This window comes from Talaromyces stipitatus, genomic scaffold (genome assembly GCF_000003125.1).
Source record: "Talaromyces stipitatus ATCC 10500 scf_1105507295523 genomic scaffold, whole genome shotgun sequence".
NCBI classification, from domain to species: domain Eukaryota; kingdom Fungi; phylum Ascomycota; class Eurotiomycetes; order Eurotiales; family Trichocomaceae; genus Talaromyces; species Talaromyces stipitatus.
In genome coordinates this window covers 1,348,193-1,369,543 of record NW_002990113.1, presented here as the reverse complement: position 1 = coordinate 1,369,543, position 21,351 = coordinate 1,348,193, and the positions used below count along the sequence as shown (strand labels likewise).

The 21,351-nt window shown below is 46.8% G+C and overlaps 7 protein-coding genes across 7 annotated transcripts, besides 1 other annotated feature; 5 read left to right on the top strand and 2 right to left on the bottom strand.

Moving 5' to 3' along the window:
• Window positions 1-710: 710 nt before the first annotated feature.
• TSTA_064220 (uncharacterized protein) lies at window positions 711-3,137 on the bottom strand. Its single transcript, XM_002340299.1, has 3 exons — window positions 2,847-3,137; window positions 2,463-2,773; window positions 711-2,393 (listed from the first exon to the last, which is right to left on the bottom strand). Exons 1-3 carry the CDS (start codon window positions 2,857-2,859, stop codon window positions 1,218-1,220), a joined length of 1,500 nt encoding a protein of 499 aa, XP_002340340.1. The 5' UTR covers window positions 2,860-3,137; the 3' UTR covers window positions 711-1,217.
• Window positions 3,138-4,169: 1,032 nt separating this feature from the next.
• TSTA_064210 (DNA replication licensing factor Mcm6, putative) lies at window positions 4,170-7,365 on the top strand (the record flags this gene model as incomplete). The annotated part of the gene is made up of 4 exons (XM_002340298.1): window positions 4,170-5,788; window positions 5,844-5,979; window positions 6,031-7,032; window positions 7,092-7,365. The coding sequence occupies 4 exons, from the start codon at window positions 4,170-4,172 to the stop codon at window positions 7,230-7,232; spliced, it is 2,898 nt and encodes a 965-aa protein (XP_002340339.1). The 3' UTR covers window positions 7,233-7,365.
• Window positions 7,366-8,623: 1,258 nt separating this feature from the next.
• TSTA_064200 (SH3 domain protein) lies at window positions 8,624-11,149 on the bottom strand (the record flags this gene model as incomplete). The annotated part of the gene is made up of 4 exons (XM_002340297.1): window positions 8,624-10,629; window positions 10,691-10,853; window positions 10,908-10,991; window positions 11,055-11,149. The coding sequence occupies 4 exons, from the start codon at window positions 11,147-11,149 to the stop codon at window positions 9,370-9,372; spliced, it is 1,602 nt and encodes a 533-aa protein (XP_002340338.1). The 3' UTR covers window positions 8,624-9,369.
• Window positions 11,150-12,680: 1,531 nt separating this feature from the next.
• Window positions 12,681-13,643, top strand: TSTA_064190 (stress response RCI peptide, putative). The gene is made up of 2 exons (XM_002340296.1): window positions 12,681-12,815; window positions 12,908-13,643. The coding sequence occupies exons 1-2, from the start codon at window positions 12,758-12,760 to the stop codon at window positions 13,315-13,317; spliced, it is 468 nt and encodes a 155-aa protein (XP_002340337.1). The 5' UTR covers window positions 12,681-12,757; the 3' UTR covers window positions 13,318-13,643.
• Window positions 13,644-13,777: 134 nt separating this feature from the next.
• TSTA_064180 (mitochondrion biogenesis protein (She9), putative) lies at window positions 13,778-15,219 on the top strand (the record flags this gene model as incomplete). The annotated part of the gene is made up of 2 exons (XM_002340295.1): window positions 13,778-14,288; window positions 14,342-15,219. 2 exons carry the CDS (start codon window positions 13,778-13,780, stop codon window positions 15,217-15,219), a joined length of 1,389 nt encoding a protein of 462 aa, XP_002340336.1.
• Window positions 15,220-16,427: 1,208 nt separating this feature from the next.
• Window positions 16,428-18,586, top strand: TSTA_064170 (phenylalanine ammonia-lyase, putative; the record flags this gene model as incomplete). The annotated part of the gene is made up of 2 exons (XM_002340294.1): window positions 16,428-16,555; window positions 16,612-18,586. 2 exons carry the CDS (start codon window positions 16,428-16,430, stop codon window positions 18,584-18,586), a joined length of 2,103 nt encoding a protein of 700 aa, XP_002340335.1.
• A 992-nt stretch (window positions 18,587-19,578) lies between these two features.
• Window positions 19,579-19,637: a sequence feature (GA-rich).
• Window positions 19,638-20,065: 428 nt separating this feature from the next.
• On the top strand, window positions 20,066-20,506 carry TSTA_064160 (uncharacterized protein; the record flags this gene model as incomplete). The annotated part of the gene is made up of 2 exons (XM_002340293.1): window positions 20,066-20,262; window positions 20,338-20,506. 2 exons carry the CDS (start codon window positions 20,066-20,068, stop codon window positions 20,504-20,506), a joined length of 366 nt encoding a protein of 121 aa, XP_002340334.1.
• Window positions 20,507-21,351: the final 845 nt, after the last annotated feature.

Below are 21,351 nucleotides of genomic sequence, written 5' to 3'. Positions count from 1 at the left end.
GCAGCTTCTGATTGGCTTAAGCGGGGCAACCTCATCGGACTCTTTGGTTGTCATCGTCATCGTTGCAGGGTGTGCGCAGCGTGATTGGACAACAGCGCTGATCGACCAGATCTTGATATTATCGCATCTCACTGGTTATCGAGGAATACAGCGAATTGCATCACTCGGACAACACAATTTCATTCTTTCTTTCGCTTAGCTGAACGAATCACGATCACAAAATATGTACGGAGTCTGTACTCTGTACGCGCCGCACGGCCACGCCGAACGCAAGCCACAGTACAGCCACAGTACAGCCACAATTTGCCAGCCACATCTCAATGACTTTATCCGATCCTGGTCAATAGTAAGACATGTACCCTTCACCAGGCCCAATGGTGTACTTCTTCGAATGGTATCGCAACGATCACAGAGACATTTCATGCATCAAGGCCGATCATCAATACGCATTGACGCAAACGTCACTGGCCAAGCACGTACTTATAGAGAATCTCGACTAGATTAATCGACAGTCCGAATCAATAGTTGTGACTCGTCGTTAATTCTTCGGACTATCGACGCTCTTTTGAGTCTTGGACTCTTAGTTCTGCCCATAGAGTCACACCCAGATTCAGATTAGTTGATGTCTCGGTAGTTGCGGTTGAGATTACGAGCCGATGGCATACTTTGGCTATTAAGATAGAGTTTCTGACAATTAGGATCACGTACTTGTATGCAGTATAGTGTTTGCTTGTTTGATATGAGCCTAGCTAACGGGGAAAATGTATGATAATAGACTAGATCGCTATCGGGATTTGACATCTGTAGCTTACGTGCGTACCATATTTGACGATGCTAACTACATCCGGCAATTTGTTCACGACCTGCTATTGGATAGCCATAGCTTTATGTACATCCATCCACTGTACTGTGAGCAGTGTCCACTGACCGCATGGCTGGATTCCGGATTGCGGGAATCGCGGCAATGTTTTAGCTTTCTAGCAACACGGTGTGACGGTGACTAGAAGCGAGATGCCGACTGGATAAGTAGATGGAAATTATCTCTGGTCGGATGTAGACGCGAACTCGGTGTTATGCTTTCGAGCCTTCAGGTGCGCGAGCTCAATCGTTCAATAGCGTCATTTCGGTTGAAGATATTCTAACCCTTTGAAAGATGCGTAGTCGAGGTCCTGGGTAAGTCGTCTTCGGCAGATTATCGGCCGAGAGGCATAACTCTTCTAGCGGATTTTGGTATCTAGTAAGTCCTTCTCAAAAGCCTCCACCGTCGTAACCGGAGGCATCAACATTAGGTACCCCAGAAGCATCTCATTAAACCGGAACTGCGACTCGAATGGAAGTCTCTTCTGAATCTGCAGCAAATCGTTCGCTCGCCAGACTCGGTCCGGTTGCCTCAAATCCGAGTCAAACGTCTCCTCCATCAGGAAATACATGAACGATTCGCACGCCGGGTTGCGATCCAAGCCGTAATCTGCCACAAGTTGAAGCAAATGGTCGAGGAACCGTACCACTTTGCTCTTTTCTTGTCCAAATTCAGATAGCGCCATCACGATGTAGATAAGCGCTGCAGTGCGAGCCCACTCGGTGGTTGGTTTGTTCTTGTTTACCACAAAGGATCGATTCTCGATAGGAACTTGACTGGGTCGCGGCCCCGCCGACAAAAGTTGGAATAGAGGACTATCGAATTGAAATGCTGCCGACCGTTGAGGCACTTCTATCAAGTAGTTTTCATCATTGTCTGCCGCCAGTGATCGATGTGCCATATGTAGAAAATCTACCAGGTGGGCTATCTCATCCATCTCGACCGTCAACGAGCAGGGATCCATCGTGCCAAGAACATATAGAAGAAATGGCCGGACAGAGTTGGCTGCATTTACAGACTGAGAATGCCGGTAGAGTTGTAATGCTTTGGCTTGTTCAGCATATTCGCGCGCCTTATCCTTGTCACCAAACCTTTCCTCTTGAAGTGCTAGTCCAGTCAACGTCAGGGAAAGAGCCTGCTCGTCGAAAACAGGACTACTGCGGTATGCCTGCTTAGAGGCAATCGCCTGTCGAACCCGAGATTCGTAGAACTGAACCCTTGAACTATCCTTGGAACCGTCCGGATCCGGCGGAGTTAGAGTGGATTCCCATCGAGCACAGTAGCCCAAGACCACTGCCTCAAAGGTCGTCCGATTGCGCATCGCTTCTTGAAATATTCTGTTTTTCATGTGAATATTCTGACCAGACCAATATGTCAGTCGAGAGGTCCACATGTCGACCAAATGTTCTTCGGCCCACGGCACGCTTGTATCAAATGCCAGCGTTGCAAAGGGATCCTTTCGGAGCGCAGCTAATGAATTTAAATGATGAACGACAGCGTTGCTACTCTCGTCGGGTTTGTAGACTGTGGATTTCTGCACGAGCAAGAACAACATTAACTCCTTGGACAAATCGTACAACATTAAAAAAAGCTTCGCCCTTACCATTGGGACTACACCACGTAAGGGCTTTGAGCCAGCATTTGCACCGCCATTGTCACTCGACTTCTTCATCCATGGATAGACTCGAGGCTCGCGTCGAGAGTGCCGGTCCGCATGATTTGCCAGCATATTTTGTTTCCTCTTTGTCTGAATGTGGTGGCGCATCACATGTGCACGCTTCTCCCGAGTAGAAGAAGCTGGGTCAACAAAGAAGAATGCTTGGCTCTGCTGTCCATTTTGACTCGATGAAGCAGCAGTGGACCGTTTCTTTACTCTGGGTACATTGACTTCGACTGCGACATCGCCGAGTCGATCTTTTGAGACCAATAAGTGTCAGCGAGGCATTCAATGTACTTGCGTCCTTGTGCAGGTAAATTCTTCTCTTACCTTGAGACGACATTATGTGTAGAGTGGTCAATCTCTTTTCTTGCTTAGTGACGACCAACCTCCGACATAAGGTGGACTTGCGGAACGGGACGTAAGTATGTAGTTGTTGAAGAGGGGGCTTGAGCAGGTCTTGACTTTTTAACCTTTTAGACTTTGCCTCCGGCCAACTATATCAGATTCTGCAAGTTTAGAAGATGTGTTAATCCGGTCCAAGCACAGAAGACCAATGTGAGTTACAAATGGGGTATTTCCGTGTTAGGCAGGTGTTACAGGGAACCTGCACCGGAAGAGCTGGCAAGATACCAGACTATTATATCTGTCTAGCCCATTCATCCGAAGGCTTCCTGCTAGGGACCCATCCTTATATATACATATATGTATGTACGTATTAAGGCAAATAGATATCTGGTGGGGTGGAGATCCCGAGTTAAGGTAAGTGGTCGGCGATGAAACAGACATAATAGATACCCTGGTTGGGAATAGGGACACCGCGTAGAAGAAGAGGACTGTGTTGCTTGGAAGAGCCAGTCATCGTTGGCTTGATGGGTTCAGTCGGCATTGCGGCGGCCTGTGTGGAGGCACCATAGAGTTTTGACTTATCACCAACTAGGCAGTAGGTGGGAGTCACATCTTCAGTACATAAGCATTGGGAGACTGAGGAGGCTTGCCCTGGCTCGCTACATATTCTCAATGATACACCCTGTCGGCTTCGTACAGACTTCGTACACAGTTGCAGGTTGGGCTAAAATATACAAAATGCGCGGTATCCGACCAGTTTCCTCATTGAGTCAAATACTATTCAGAATCATTGGCCAACACAATATTCTTCTCGGGTTCGGCTGAGATACCTCAAAATGGCAGCTGGTAATTACGTATTGTATTGGTTTTTGTATTATACAGGTGTGAAATGGTTTGATCGGTTACTTGTAATTTAACAAATACCTACTTCCTTCTCAAGACTAGTGTGTGCTGAAATATTTTAATTACCTGTATCCCAGTTATTGTGTATTTTGCATACCTCTGGACTGTACGACACGATGCAAATAGTGCAAACAGGATCTGCCCAAAAAAAAATCACTTTACGCGTCCGTGTTCGGAACAACCAAAACCCGGCACGCGACGCGTCTTGGTCGCGTCCCTGACTCCCCTCGTTTAATTATTCTCGTTCTTTCACCAAGGATGGCATCAAACACTCTGTTCATCGCGAAAGCATCGAGGCAACCGAATCACTTTACATCGGCTATCGTCTATACAGTTTCTGAAACATATATTTGTCTCTGAAACGAAACAAGTTACTCACCACCACTCTGGTGGCCCCTCACAATGTCCTCCCTTTTCGAAGCCGTCCTTCAATCCGAGGCGGGATCAGTTAACAGTGGTAGACAGCCATCCAGCAGTCGCCCACATCTACCATCAGAAAGCAATGCGCCGATGAGCGACATGCAGCCACTTCCAGACGATGAGGTTGTTGGGGCTGCGAATGGCGCCGTCAACCGTCTACGAAATCCATACGCAACTGCACCGACTCCAGTCCGCGATCAAACTGGTGACAAGGTGCGACAGGCATTTGAAAAATTTCTAGAGACTTTTCAAGAAGATCCCATGAACCAAGTTGCTCCTCCACCGTCTTCGGCGCAACAATACAGTGACAAGTATTATATTCAACAAATTCACGGCATGAAGGAACTCCAGCTTTCCACGCTTTACGTCGACTATAATCACCTCGCAGCGAGTGAGGACGATGCCTTGTCCGGAGCTATTGCAAATCAATATTATCGCTTCCAGCCTTTCCTCATTCGAGCTCTACACAACCTCCTTGCCAAATATGTGCCGGGGTATTTCGTCTCCCACCGCCAACCAACCAGCATCTCGTCCCAGCAAAGCGCGTCGGTTGTAGCAAATGGCAGCACAAGCGATGTATCTCAAGAGGAAAAAGATATGAGATTAAAAACACGTCACCAGCAGACGGATCGAGTGTTCGCTTTGGCTTTCTACAATTTGCCTCTAGTGTCTCGACTACGCCAGTTACGAACATCACATATCGGGAAGCTACTCTCGATTTCGGGGACGGTAACACGGACGTCAGAAATTCGACCCGAACTTTCGCTCGGAACATTCATCTGCGAAGCATGCCGAACACCCTGTACCAATATAGAGCAGACGTTCAAATATACTGAACCCTCTCAGTGTCCCAATCCTACCTGTGGTAATCGGACGGGTTGGCGCCTTGACATTGCAAAGAGTACATTTGTCGATTGGCAAAAGATCAAACTTCAGGAGTCCTCACACGAAATCCCCACGGGAAGTATGCCACGTACCATGGATATCATTGTCAGAGGAGAACTGGTCGATAGAGCCAAGGCTGGTGAGAAATGTATTTTCACGGGAACATTGATCGTCGTTCCTGACGTTAGTCAACTGGGCTTGCCTGGCGTACGCCCAGAGGCAAATCGCGACAATGGAGCTTTCCGTGGCAGCGATGTCGGTGGTGGAGGTGTTTCTGGTCTCAAGTCTCTAGGTGTCAGAGATCTCACTTACCGTCTTGCTTTCTTGGCCTGCATGGTTGCTCCGGATATGACAACTCCCGGTCAACCTACAACTCAAAATCTCACTGGCCAATCCCAAAACATCCTGGCATCATTGAATCAGAATGAACCAATTGCAGAAGATGCAGAATTTGCACAGGAGACCCTCCTACAGACCTTTACTCCGGCAGAGGTGCAGGAATTGAAGTCTCTTGTCGAGAGTGAACACGTTTACCAGCGCCTTGTCAACTCAATAGCCCCTATGATATACGGCCATCAGTCGATTAAAAAGGGTCTTTTGCTGCAGTTGATCGGCGGTGTGAGCAAAAGTACCGAACGAGAGGGTATGCAACTTCGAGGTGATATCAATATTTGTATTGTTGGCGATCCCTCAACCAGTAAAAGTCAATTTTTGAAGTGAGTATACGCTTTCTTTTCTACCTATTGAGTTTGTGTGCTTACATTTTCTAAGATACATCTGCTCGCTGCATCCACGAGCCGTTTATACCAGTGGTAAAGCTTCGTCTGCGGCAGGTTTGACAGCTTCGGTTGTCAAAGATCCAGAGACCGGCGAGTTTACCATTGAGGCGGGTGCTCTCATGTTGGCTGTAAGTTCTCAACAAATAATATGCAAGAATCTGGACTAACAGGCAATGAAGAACGGAGGAGGCATTTGTGCAATTGACGAATTTGATAAAATGGATGTTGCAGACCAGGTTGCTATCCATGAAGCCATGGAACAGCAGACGATTTCGATTGCCAAGGCTGGAATTCACACAACTCTTAATGCGCGAGCATCAATTCTCGCTGCTGCCAATCCAATCGGAGGTCGATACAATCCTAAGGCCACTCTACGCTCTAATCTCAATCTTAGTGCACCTATCATGAGTCGATTCGACTTGTTCTTTGTTGTTAGAGATGAGCCCAATGAACAAGTTGACCGCAACCTAGCGACACACATTGTCAACGTTCATATGAACAGAGATGAAGCCGTGGAACCTGAGATCAGCACCGAGCTACTTCAACGTTATATCCGGCTGGCACGAACTTTCAAGCCTGTATTCACAGAGGAGGCGAAGGTGGTACTAGTAGAGAAATACAAAGAGCTTCGAGCAAACGATGCACAGGGAGGCATTGGCAGATCCTCTTACCGTATTACCGTCCGTCAGCTAGAGTCTCTGATCCGTTTGTCGGAGGCAGTAGCCAGAGCCAACTGTGTCGAAGAGATACTGCCGAGATTCGTCCGTGAAGCATACAACCTTCTCCGACAGAGTATCGTCACCGTTGAGAAAGACGATGTCGAAGTTGAAGAGGACGAAGACAACGAGACATCTGCACAGCGCCAAGATCACGACGCAGACGAGATGATGGATGATTCCCGTGACCGCGACGGTGACAGCCCAATGGCTGATGACGCGGAAGCAGCGGCACCTGAATTAGCTCGGCCTCGGACGACCAAGATTACCTATGAGAAGTACACAAAGACCCTCAACCTCCTCGTTCGACGCGTCATGGAAGACGAAGCCGCATCCGGTAACGGCGTCGAGCAAGAGGAGCTCTTGACCTGGTACCTAGAACAAATCGAGTCCGAGCTAGAGAGTAATGAAGATTTACAACGAGAGCGTAGTCTGGCAAGGAAAGTGCTCAAACGCATGATCAAGGTATGCCATCAACCCATCACTCTTTCTTGAATACTCGAAACCTAATTCTCACTGCCTAGGATAACATCCTCATGCCCATCAGCGGCCAAGGCCTCATGGACGAAACGCAAGGTGAGCAACAAGACGAAGATGCTACGCAGCCACAACTCGTATATGTATTACATCCCAACTGCGCAATTGAAGATATAGATTTGGATTAATCATAGTCTACTGGATTGAATATTGTTTGATTGATGATGGGCGATACGGGTTTTGTTATGGCTTTGTTCTCAGGAGGGGCCTTCGGTTGCATTTCCATTTAGGGTTTGTTTGCATGGTTGTGATGTATGAAAATAAGCATCTAGGATTCCCAATTTCATGATTTTAACGAGTATAAAAAATCCACTTTGTGGGGCCCGCGAGTGCTTCAGATTATAATTTGAAAGATTTATGGCTTCATGCAAATCATCGAGCTCCTTGTAGTTAAACTTCCTGCTAACTTTGGCATCAGATTTCTCCCAGCCATCGATCTTCAAGCAACCCATTAATTGGCTATGAAGCGCAATATTTAACGCAAGATTATTAGACCGGGGTTTGCTTTAAAAAAAATGGAATCGTATAGCATATTTTCTGCTTACTATATTTCCTGATGGTTCCAAACCGACCAGTAGCTCTATCAGCACTATCTGCAACTGGTTAATAGTCTCCGGTTTAAGTCCTATCAATAGATCGCAACTAAGGTCCTCCATCACGTGCACCTCCTCTGGAATAGTGATCATGTGTTTCGCGGTTGTATGTAGTTCTAGTGTCAAGTTGGCGTATGAGGATGTTTCGATGCTGCTAGCGATACCTCCTATCGGGTTGTTTGGAAGTGGAATCTCTTCTACCTTGGGTCAATAATAATATAGTGTTTGTTTTGATATCATTGATATAGATGATGCAGTGTCGCCGCAGAACTCCAAGTCATAACCGGAGGGTGTGGAGGTAAAGGCCGTGATGTGGATTAATTCTGATCTTGTCATCCCGAGTTTTTTTTCCGATACTTTGGGTTGAGATAATGATCGTTCGGCAGCGAATTCCAGCGTAGTTTCATTTATGACAGAGGTATGCCACTTCGACGCTTGAAGTGGAGCTCCAATTGATCGTCTTGAGCAGAGAAACATATTTCCTTCTCATCCGCAAACTCTCGGTCGAGCCTGCGGAAGTATGATTGCGAGCGCTCTTTTACACACCAGTATCATGATCGAGGAAGAGAGTTCATGAACACTGCTGATGTTCGCACTGACCATAACCTACGTCTCATTTGTGCACTCCATATACAACGCGTATAAGCGGTTTGATCACGTTAGTTGCTTATATTTACATAATCAGATTGAAAATCTCCCGAACCAACAAAGCTGGTGGCCAGGCGACCGACTTACCGGGACCAGATGTTGAACATGTAGTTACCCTGAACCGGACATCGCTCGCTTCGTTCCTCAAACAGATAATTAGGTTGCCTTTATCTTCATCGACTTTTGAACCAGAGATCAAGGACAGCGGGCAACATGGTGACCCACTTCGACTTGACTCAAGTTATCTAGTTACAGGCCAAACAGGGCATTCACATCATCAAACGTATAGATAAGTATATTTGCAGTCAAAAGGGACATATGTATCTACATACAGCTGGTTACATACAATTGCGGAGGTGGGAAACAGATAAAGGCGGTAGGTAAATAGATACATAATGAACCAGGTGTGACAAAATCAAGTCTCTATGAATCTCGGTTTTCCAATCACCCACTGACTTCTTTGCTCATAAACCGACCATTCATCCAGAAACGAATGGAGAAAAGGAGGCCGTGAGATGACACACAAAAGTCCGACCTAGGGCTGAGCTCGATGTATCCGAAAGGAAAATTATGTAGATTAGAGAATTAGAAACGAAGACCCAGCCCGTTCTCTGATGGAAGGGAAAAGAGAAAAAGAAGGGAAACAGAATGAAAATTGGAGCGCGTTGGCTTGTTGAAAGAAGAATGTTGTAAGAAATGATTTGCAGAGACCGCATACACGATCATCGCTAAATGGGTATAAGAAATGGCCGAGAAAACGACACGAAAGAAAGCGAGATATCAAATGACGCACAGAAGGCTAAGGACAGAGAGAACTTTCGAGCGTAGGTGCGCGTAAGCCGTGTTTGATGGGAGTACTCGGACTGCAACTTCGAGCTAACTGAATATGTGGATCTTCTTGAACCAGTTTAAATTGACACCGTTGAACGCCGGGAGAGAATAAAGAGGTGGAAAAGATAAACGTATTCGTCAAGGCATAATGTCGCATAGAACGTATCAAGGATTCGGAAGCGCAAAAGGCAGGCTAAGGAGATCCCTCCTGGACCATGTCGCCGTCGATGATTTTCCTCCAATGTTGTGGTAAGCACACACAGACAAGAGGAAATGCTTTTATTTCTCCCCGCGGCCGTGGAGATGAACTGCGTCTTGCTTGAGACCCACTTGATACTCCACTGTCGCGTTGAACGTTGTGTTCATCCTCATAGTCCTCTGCTCGCTCGTTAAGGCGGACACCGGTTGCCCAACCATCATCCCAAATACCAACAATCTTCAACATATCTCCACGGTCCAGGTCGAATTCATCAGCAGCACGAGGCTGGTACGCCCATAGCACGGCAACCTTGTCGTTAGGATGGATATCATCTTGTGAGTAGTAATCACGGAAATACGGGAGTTGCTCTGACTGCCCACTCGCAATGCCTTCAGGGGACGACAGCTGGCCAGCCGTGCCAGATTGCGGTGAACTGCCGGCATCCGTGCCCAGCACAGAAGTACTGGAAAGTGAACCCTGGCGTCTACCGGCCACGGGTGCTCTGCGTCGGGAACGGGATTCGGGGCTGGAAATCAATCCTTCCGAGTCGGACGTGTCGCTGTATTTTCCGGCTGCGGCAAACATACCTCTGCTAGCGCTGCGATGATCGGAATCGTCTCCTTCGCCTTGTAGTGCTGACATCCTTGCAACGCGACCGCCAGGTACGGGCTCAAAGCTGCGCTGTGCGGCAACCACGGGAGCCATCTGCATAGGTTGGTGACTTCTTTTGGGTGTCGGTTGATTGAAAATGTCATTGTTTGCCGCGTTGCGGCGCCTGCGCAGACAAAAGAGTAGAAGCGCTATGAGTCCCGCCAGAATAGCAACTCCGGCAACGGATCCTACTACAATACCTGCAATTGAACCACCTGAGAGATGGGAACCACTCGAAGAATTACCTGTTGAGCTAGGGCTTGCAGTAGCTGTAGCAGTGACAGTAAAGAGAGGGGGAATAGAAGACGTTGAGGGAATATGGACATTAGAGCATCGGGACGATGCGTTAGAGTTGATACAGCAAGAGTCGGTGGCGTTTGGCGAGCTTGATGCACAGTAGCTACACAGACCAGGAAGGTTAGCGCTGTAACCGCAATTTTCCGGTTCGTTCATCTCGCCGGTAATACATGAGCCTGTCAGAGAGTTGGCGGGCATTGAACAGTCGATAAAGTCAGCACGGATTTGATCCATGTAGTTTGAGAGCGTCGTGCCACACATCTGGGTGTTGATTGCAATTTCTTCTTCACTTGTCGCATACGAAGCCTGGATTCCCTGTCAGCTACTGGACGCATTCAACAGAACGGACGAATGCAATTCTACTCACACATGCAGTCGCACATAGTGGCCTGGACTGAGCGTCGCTGAGCCCACAGGGGGTCTTTGAGTTTTGGACAATACCGTTGCAAATCACGCTGATGGTGTAGCGGGCATAATAGTCCCTGGTATCGGTCAGGTTGAGTGCATTGCAGCCTATGCGATACTGATATCTAGAAGTTCGGAATCAGCATTAGAAAAGACAATAGCGCGACAAGGAAACGCACTGCTGCTGGACAAAAGCCTGATTTGCATAAGTAGTCAATTGCTGGTCGAATTCCTCCACATTGGAAACATATTTTAGGAACGGGCTGCAATCTAGTCAGTCGCGACGGCATATAACGCTTGCCAAGGCAAGTCGCAAGTTCACATACTAGTAGCCGACCACAGTACTATCGGTTGTCGATATCGATGAGACATTGAACGCGGAACAAGTTGTTGAATTCTGGAGGGAAATGCATTTCGCCATGGTGGGCGATGGCTCGACGCTGAGCCGGGACTCGCTGGATTCGCAATCACCACCTAATCTTTGACTCTGTACAACCCGACGCCCGCAAAGAATCTTCGGCAGTTGTCTGTATTTGACTGTATTTGTATGTTTCTTTTATTTATTATTATTTTTCAAGATCTCGGCATATCGTACCGGCGAAAGAGTGGTGGACAAGGGGATGTCGAAAATATCAATTCGGACGAAGAGCTGAAGCCGGAACGGCAAGTTGCAGGGTATCCTGTCTAGCGAAACGAGCGTGAGAAGCGAAAAGAGAATTGAATAAAGAAGCAATTGGTGAGTGAAGAGAAAGAACGACCGATGTGTGGCCGAGAGACCACGATTGACAGGGTTGGTGTGGCCTCTGATGTTGAGAAAGTCTGACTCCGGCACTCACAAAAGGAAGAGATTCGAGAGAAGGAGAAAGCGAGAAGAGAGGCCCAGTGCGCGCACCTTCTGAAGTTACACGGGAAACAGTGGGACTTGCCTTGCCAGGAACAGGAAAGACAGCGCAGGATACTAACGCTGTCTGGTCAAGCGGGCTGGCGGTTGAGGCTAAAACCGCTAACCACACGACAGCGCGTAGAGTCAGGGGGCTGGACAGACACCGAGTTGCAGAGAACACTTTGAAAGAGAATTTCTGCCGGGCTGGGAGGGCGATGAGTCTACATTTCAGGGTTCAGAAATACAGACGTTGAGCTGTTATATCGCATTCAGGCAGAGACGGTGGAGGAAGATTGGACAACTTACAACTCATCGCGATGTGATACGTAGCAATGGTAAGTTACATATCATAGCTTACTAACTTGATACAATAGTTATGACTCAGTTTTGCAATCGATCACCACCAAGCTGGCGATGCTTATTTAACTACGTGTACTCAGTCAAAAAACAATTCACAATTCATACGTACAGAGTCAGTGTTTCTGTTCCTCCAAAACGTCTAATCTGAAGCTACTGCCCCACACAAGGCTAGATTAGTCAAAGGAACTTCTAATTTCTCAAGGCCCACCGTTTTGACACGATCTGCGAAGTGTTTTCTTCTGAAGAGTCTCCTCGAAACGCAATGCAAGGCTATGATGCCGTATTTGTACACTTTTCCACGCAGCTGTTGCAAGCCAAAGTCCGGAGCGCATCGACATCTAATCGTGCCGCTGCATATCGATGTGAACCACCTTCGGGCATCGTCCCGGCCTGGGCGAGTCATGGACCACTGTTCGCACATAATGGGACTCTCGACATGCATCCAAACGCGATCGGAATCCATAGAGCTCGGCATTGGACAAGTCAATGAACAGGGCGCGGACGTAAAGATATGCTGAAAGGTTGAAACTTCAAAAAAGATGAAGTTTGTTGATGTTAAACAAACGGTGCAAACTTATATATCACGTGATGTGTCCCTGCCTGAGGATCTTGGGCAGTTCTGATTGGCCAGATTTCATGACTAATAGCTACTACGTCATGTGCTTCTTCTACCACTGTCCAGGCTCCCGTATTTCTTCTTCCTTTGGTTAAATTAAAGCCATCACAAGTGCTGCTCCGATATCCTTCTAGGTGACACATAGTTGACTCTGCGAATATCCATCCATCATGTGCGGTGCAGATATCTTCTTGGCTGTTTTGGCAGTCTTTTTCCCGCCCATTGCTGGTACGTATTGCCTACTCAAAACGAGCCCATTTGTTTGCGCGATACATTTCTTTTCCCGGTAGCCCTACGAGTAACTTACTAATTGCTCTTAGTATGGATCAAGGTCGGCCTTTGCACCGCTGACTCAATCATTAACATCGCCTTGTGCTGTCTCGGATACATACCCGGACTCCTACACGCCTGGTATATCATCATGAAATACCCAGATGCTGAAGACTACCCAGAAGGCTATGAACCAGTCGACGGTTCTGGAAGAGACGTCGAGAACGGCCGCCGCGTGACGTATTATTATGTTAGCCACCAGGCTCCTGTTCCGCCGCGATCTGATAGAAGATACGGTGCGACAGACAACAGCAACAGCAACACTCCGGCGCCACAGGTGCCGTCGCAAACAAGGTCAGGAAATAGCAGTGTTGCGCCGGATGCATCGTCTAGTAGTGCGCATCCTCCTACATATGCCGAGGCTGTTAAAGGCGACCACAAAGTGCAAACCCAAGATTAAGCGGATTTTGAACGAGATTAGTCTCTAGGATACATGTGCTCTTGGGTATAGGTCTGAAATACAGCACCTGAGAAGCCTCATCGGCTTGGTTTATGGTTTCAGATGCTGGCGCTATCATCAAAGAGAGTGGCAATGCCGTCATTGCGTGTATAATGACTATGAATGGATGGAACTAGCTCCTTGGCGTAAATACGGTTGGTGAGAGGGGATTTATGGTTTATTTCTACGTTTCTCGACGATATAACGATCAATTCACTTCTTGACTCTCATGTAGCTGTAGCGAGATTAATGAATTTCATGAAGTTACCCAATCACATGACGATATCAACGCTCGGACCATTCGCAGCTTCCGGTTAAGTTCTCCGCAGTCCGGCATCAACTTTTGTCTGGTTTATGAACCCAAATATCTTCAACCTCGAAGTAGCTGTCGCCGTGGACCGTTGTCAGAGCAATGCATACAATGCAATTGCTGCTCCGACAGCCCTTACGCAATGGCCTCTCTCTCATAAGGCCTTCTTGTCAGCGTTTATTTGTCACATCCTTGCCTCCGAAACAGCTCTCCCTCTCCGCTCAGAGCCCCGCGGCACAAACGGGCTCACTTTGCCTTCGATGTCAATTCAGAACACAATCACGAAGATTCTCTTCAAAGCAGGAGAATGAAAAACCTAGACCGGAGCTTCAGAATCTGCAGAGTACCCCTGACGCCGGTAAAGATTTTGCCTCGGTAACGGTGAATAATGAAGGACAACAGGATATAGAGTCTGTACGTTTGGAGCAGAAACAGGCTCCGAGTACTCCAGGGGAAGACAATCTTCCTTCGGATGCGGAGCGGAGACGGTCTCAGCTATCTAAAAAATTTACGGATCTCATGGACAATATACAAGGGAATGTGTTCATTGCGGGTCAGAAGTTGAACGACCTTACGGGATATTCGGGCATTGAGAAGCTGAAGAGGGATATCGAAAATCAAGGTATTGCAGAATACGCCTCTGTACTATAAGTGTCGGTGTCTAATTCCAAACAGAGAACCAGGTACTACAAGGCCGCTCACTCGTCCGACATGCCAAAGAAGCATACTCAGCAGCTATTAACCGACGCTCCGCCTCACAACGTGAAGTCAACGAACTTCTCCAGAGAAAACATGCCTGGTCTGCCACCGACCTTGAACGATTCACCTCTCTCTACCGATCCGATCACGCCAACGAAGTTGCCGAACACGAAGCTCAGGAGGCTCTCACAAAAGCGGAACATGAACTAGAAGAGGCCACAGCCGGACTCAACCGTAGCATTCTTTCTCGCTATCACGAAGAACAGATATGGTCCGATAAGATCCGAAGGATGAGTACGTGGGGTACATGGGGGTTGATGGGTGTGAATGTTTTGCTATTTCTCATCTTTCAGATTCTTGTCGAACCCTGGCGACGACGTCGGCTAGTTAAGGGGTTTGAAGAGAAGGTCAAAGAAGCTATTGAGACCGAGGCTGAGGCAAGCCGAACCATTGTGGCAGGCCTGACTCGTGCCGTGGAAGCAGGAGCGGCTACTGCCGCGGAGACTCCGACGGCCCCAGAACCGGTTGCTGAAATGGCGGCCTCGGAGATTATCTTGCAAGACGGCATACCGGAGGTTGAACCACAAGGCGCGGTCGTAGTTGCTCCAGGGGAGGTGGCTCCTGTAGACGTTGTGCTCGAGGAAGATGTCAAGGATGGAGTTTCTGCCAAACAGCTATCCACTTACCTCTCGACCGAATATTGGAGACAGACTTTCCAAGACGTCCTCAGCGACCGCCATGTTGGTCTTACGCAGCGTGAGCTAACAAAGATTGCATTGCAAAGTGCTACTATCGGTGCCGCTGTCGGAGCCACGATTATCGGTCTTACGGTGACATTTCTTCGACCGAATTGATGGATTCTCAGGGTTGTATCATTAGTATAGTATGCGGTTGAATATAGATGCCTACCTGGAAGGATATGCATCAGTTGTAAATAGACTCTCTCTCGGAATACTGTACATTATTTCTTTAGACCCGATTACGTGATGGTCGATGCCATTGATATTAAGAATTTCTCAACGCGAATATATGGGGTATAAAGATCAACAGTCTCAGGAGTTCATTCGGCTCTGTCTTCGCGGAACTGACGCAGGTTATTAAGTCGTGTATGCACCCATTGAATGAACCATTGAAAAAGCTTCAGGGCATCTTATAATCAATTGACTGCAGTTATATTGTCCCTATAAATACTCTATCCAGATTGTGATAATCAACAGATCTCAATCTATTTGCGGCGCATATCACTAGATTCCCAAGTAGCACAACACCTAGTATTGCTGCAAAATGTCAAATAACGAAGTTCTACCAACTGGCTCTTTATCAACTGCATGACGCTATTACATTGACCAAGAAATCGGGAGATCTTAGATACATAGATGATAGATCAGCATTTCTGTTCTGGTCTGAGGTCCTTAGGAACCTGGTCATGGATATGCATGCTAAATCAAATCTGACGATGGCTGTGCGAAGCTATGTAAATATTAAATCGATAGTCTCGACGAATTAGGGTGAACCAAGACAAGGATCGCATGCAAGTAAACGAGAAAACAAAAAAATCGAGACATACTGATAAGATCCACCATAAACGGTGCCAAATTATATACTTCATTGTGCTTGTTCTGACACAGAGTCCAGATTGATCGTTATCTATCATAGTGGACAAGCTAAATACAAAGGACGGACATTAAAGACTCGCTAAAAAGAATATTATTGGAATAAGGCAACTCAAACACTCACTAGATACTGGATTCCATATTATTGAATGTTCTAGGTTGTAGAGATTCGCAGCCGTTCATATAAATAGAGGGTTCACTTCCTCGATCATAATTAGGACTAGTGACTTGATGTGTATTGAGCATAACAATCAGTACAGTCAAATCTTCAATCGTCGGACAGATCATATTTCAATCATTCTGCAGCAAAGCAACCCTGCAGTTAGGGCTTCGACAGGCACAGCTCGGCGGCACGTGTTGCACTGTAGGAAGGACAAACTCTGTTCCTTCCGTCAACCTTACTTCCTCCTTTCTTTTGATTCTCCTCTTTACATATCAAGACTCACGACATGAGTTTTCCTCATTTTGAACTGACCCATTCCGAATGGGCAGACCTCCAGAATATCCTTAAGTCAGACGATCCGGTTGTCATAGATGGACATAATTTGACGATCGCTGGAGTTGTAGCGGTAGCTTTGTATGTTTACATGTTTTTTATGTCATTCCAACGTCTAATCAAGTTGCAAACAACAGGCACGGCAAAAAGGCAGTGCTCACCGAAGATGCCGCTGTTCTTGACCGCGTAAACGAAAGTGTCAAATTTCTGGAAAGGGAACTGGCAAAAGGTCATGTAGTCTACGGAGTCACCACAGGCTTCGGAGGCAGCGCAGATACACGTACCGACAGCGTGAAGAGTTTGCAGCTTGCTTTGCAGCAACACCAAAATATTGGTGTTTTGCTTCCATCTGACAAAGGCTTACTCGGTGATACAGCAACACAGGCCAACGGACTTCGAGGACATGCGCTACCTGTCCCCATTGTGAAAGCTATGATGCTTATTCGTTGCAATTCGCTTATTCGAGGTCACTCTGGCGTTCGGTTAGCTCTGGTAAAGAATGTCTTGATTCTCCTGAACCACGACATGTCACCAGTTGTGCCTCTTCGGGGAAGTATCTCGGCATCTGGTGACCTCATGCCTCTTTCTTACATTGTGGGGATGCTTGAAGGTAGTCCCGACATCTTCATACACGTCGGTGATAAGCAGAATCCGACTTTGCTGCCGGCATACAGGGCTCTTGAAGCAGTAGGCCTCAAACCGATCTCTTTACAGGCTAAAGAAGGCCTTGGTATGGCCAATGGAACAGCTACTAGTTGTGCAGCGGGCTGCCTCGCCATCTATGAAGCACAGCAACTGGCTGTCTTGACCCAACTGCTTACTGCTACAGGCACAGAAGCTCTTCTGGGTACTGCCCACAATTATCATCCATTCATTTCGGAGACTCGCCCACATACAGGCCAGATCGAGGCTGCAGCGAATATAAGTGCCTATATCGCAGGCTCCAGCCTTGCGCCAGGTAGAAACCCCGAGATGATTGGTCTGGCTCAAGATCGTTATTCCCTTCGCACAGCTCCTCAATGGATTGGACCTCAACTTGAAGATCTGATCCTGGCACATCGTCAAGTCCAAGCGGAAGTTAATTCAACAACTGACAACCCCCTGATTGATACAAAGAACGGATTGGTACACCACGGCGGAAACTTTCAAGCTGTTTGCATCACATCTGCTATGGAAAAGACTAAATCTTCCATGCAAATGATGGGCAAATTGTTATTTGCTCAATGCACCGAACTGGTCAATAGCCAGATGAATAGGGGACTGCCCCCGAATCTATGCGCTGATGACCCTAGCTTGTCTTACACATGCAAAGGACTTGATATCAATATGGCTGCATACATGTCCGAGCTCGCCTACCTTGCTCACTCGGTCAGCTCTCACGTGCAGTCCGCGGAGATGCATAATCAGGCCGTTAACTCACTGGCTTTGATATCAGCACGGTACACCTTAGAGGCTGTGGAGCTTGTATCTATGATGACGGCAACATATATCTACATTTTATGCCAGGCACTTGACTTGCGATGTCTTCATCTCGAGTTCATCAAGACTGCACAGCCCGTGATTAATGAACTATTACGTGAACATTTCGGCTCAGGCACAACCGAAGAGAATTTCAACCACTTTGCGAAGCGGACTTGGAAATTCCTCTTGGAAAAGTGGTTAAGCCTTTCTCATCTTGATCTCAAACATCGCAGTAAAGCTACATTGAAGGAGTCTTTGGCAGACTTAACATCTGCCTGTATTTCAGATCGGTCAGGACTGCGCAACGTTACAGATATCCTCGATCAAATTGAGAAATACCAGGAAGCAGCAGCGATGGCTTTAGGAACGATTTACAACTCCACTCGTGACGATTTTTTCAAGAACCAGACGACTGCATCATATATAAGTCCAGCATCAGCGAAGCTATACAACTTTGTCCGAAAGGATCTTAATGTTCCTTTCCATCGTGGTCTTGCTGATCACCCTACTCTACGCGATCCTAGCTCGACTAATGGCGATGAATACCGTGGACCTAAAAAGCATCTAGGCTCGCTGGTTAGTGAGATTTACCTAGCAATCAGGAATGGCAGAATGCATGATCTTGTCATGACACTGAAGAGTCAGGATTGAATATCCTCGAATACATTGACAAACTTCTGATATTGTTCACCTAATTTACTTTAGTTTTTGGCGGCAATTCTTTTTCCCTTTCTGTATTTTTGACCCGGTGGGGAGCTTTTAGAGGCATGGATTAATAGAATGATAGAAATATACCACTTGTTTGGTAGAGTTTCCAGGTATTAGCTCTCCAGGATTTCCGATTCTCATACCTAGGTAGACAATCACATACCTGCATATGCTCGTTTGAGGATATCTATATACAATATCTATTTTTACTGTATTCCAAGGTTTCTATGTACTCATCCCACAGGTGAACCCTTGCAAGCCCTATCTAGATGTAACTACACAACTTCCAAGGTTTACTAAGTCAAGAGGCGCCCCCGATGTCCCCTTTGATAGCATAGCTAGCCTCATAGGGAGCCACCTCGGGTTTTCGTTCATGATAAGTTCGTTCACCAGACTTCATAAACCGCTGCAAGTCCACCTAAACATCTTCATTACAGCTTTAAAAGTACTTCAGGAGGAAATCAAGATTTCATATTGCTTGTCTCCGAAGGAATCTTTGGTTGCTCTGTGATCATCAGAGTTCTCTGAAAGGGTCCAAGCTCATTTCTCCTAGTTCCTCTGGTCCTCTTCTACCTCATCTCTTGTTCCCTACGACCACATCCCATCTTGCACTTCCCTTCTCATTATTACTCTCTCAAAGAATCCCAGCTCGTTTCTTCTAGCTTCTCCGGTCCTCTTCTTCCTTCCCCCTTGTCCTCTACAACCATATCCTATCTTACACGTCCCCTCTTATTATCCCATGGCGAGCACTTCAGCCTCGTCTCTTTATCTTCCAAATCATATTATTATACAACTCCCTCCAGTCCTCTTCCTCCCTATTTATCCTCTACGACCACATCCTATTCTTGGACTTCCTTTCTTATTATTGCTTGGTTGGCACTTCAAACTCGTGGTATTACTTTTCAATCATACTATTGTACGACTCTCTCTGTTCCCTCTTCCTTCTCCCTTCTTCATCTTACTTTACTCACATCTTCTCTTCTATTTTCTTCCCCCAACCACTCTTTCTCAAGGTAAGTCTTCTCGTTCATATCTTACATTCTCCTCAGGTTGCCCTTCTTCTCAACCCGCCCCATCTTTACTCCTTATTTATCCGGTTTTCATTGGTTGGTTTTACTATTTATTCTTATATCTCACTCCTCTCAGCACCTCGCTACCTCATTTTCTCTTCACTTACTCCTTCTTCTGAACCCATCTGACTCTGTATTCCCCATTATCCTGGTTTTTATTGAATGGGTCTACTATTTCCCCCTTATTTCTCACCTCTTCTAGCCCTCACATTAATCTCACTCTTTCATAGCTCATTAACCTCACCCTGACTCCTTACACCTTCTATATCTTCTTTCTCTTCTTCTCGTCTCATCAGACATCTACCTAGTTCCGAAATTCATACTCCATACCACGCTACAGATAAATTTCAACATGGAGCCAACCAACGATGCCACCATGGAGGAAAGGCCAGCCCTGGATCCCACCCCTGGTCTGGGACATCCACACGATGATATTCCACCTACATCTAACGAGACTGGAAGTCGACCTCGAGAGCACTCCGAACCAGTTCCTCAGCCACAAGAGGATACGGTTATCGAGGAAACCCCAGACGCAGATGATGAAGAGCTGTTTGTCCCCTAAGAGCCATTGCCAAAGCGTGTTCGGCGGACTTCTCACATCACCAATGCCGAAATCCTTGAAAGCGTCAAGGTCGGGTTGGATGATAGCGGCATGGGAAGAATGCCCAAGACGGGACTTCCGGGGACCACACTACGACTTAAAGAAAATAATAAAGATAGAAAGGGCAAGGTTAAAGGTCATGAGCGCTCATGTGCCAATGATGTTGAGTTTTCAACTCTTGGGAGGTTATGATATTGTGGCGGACGCCCAGCTGTAAGAGAGCCTTCAATCCCGGTATCAACTCAAGGAAACAAGCAGAATGCTCTAATAGAGTTGATTGCGAGTCTGCCCAAAGAGGTTCGGAGTGAAGTATTTCCCGATAAACAGTCTATCATTGATGCCACGAAGAAATTTACGTAGAAACCTAGGCCTAATAAGCAGGGAGGATGGAAATATGCCAGTCTTTATCATCATCACGTAGGTCTTAATTGCGGCACTTGTTGTGAGTTTCAGAATACTAATTTTGAAACAGGTTCTAGGAGCAGCGTTCATGGTATATTCCTTCCTATATAAAGTGGAACTTGGCTATAACGAAAGGGTAGCCACGCCATATTCCCACTAATATAATATCATCTTGAATGACTTTGATACGGGTCCGACCAACCCCGGATTCATTAATACTAAAATAAATCAATATATTGGGGGTACCCTCCATCCCGAAATCAAACTCACTTCTGGATATATTTACATGGGCCCTGACAGGCCATCTGTTCGTTATAGCCGAGATTTTACTGCAGTTCCGGGTTACTTGCTGACTTGTGGAGAAATCAAATGAGCCACCAACTGGATGTATGCTCTGCGATGTCATGGGTCTAGGCAAAACGATTCGGATGTTGGGTAAGTTCTAAACCCTCAAATTGCAATCAATACCGGGAGTCACTAACACTCTTTAGCCAATATCGTCGACGGCATACATGAGAAATTGGAAGATGATGCAAATATGACATTGATTATGGCTCCTAGAAGCTTGATTGATCACTGGCAGGTCCGCAATCAGTGCTGATCGACTCCAACGATTCGACTAACAAGCAGCAGGA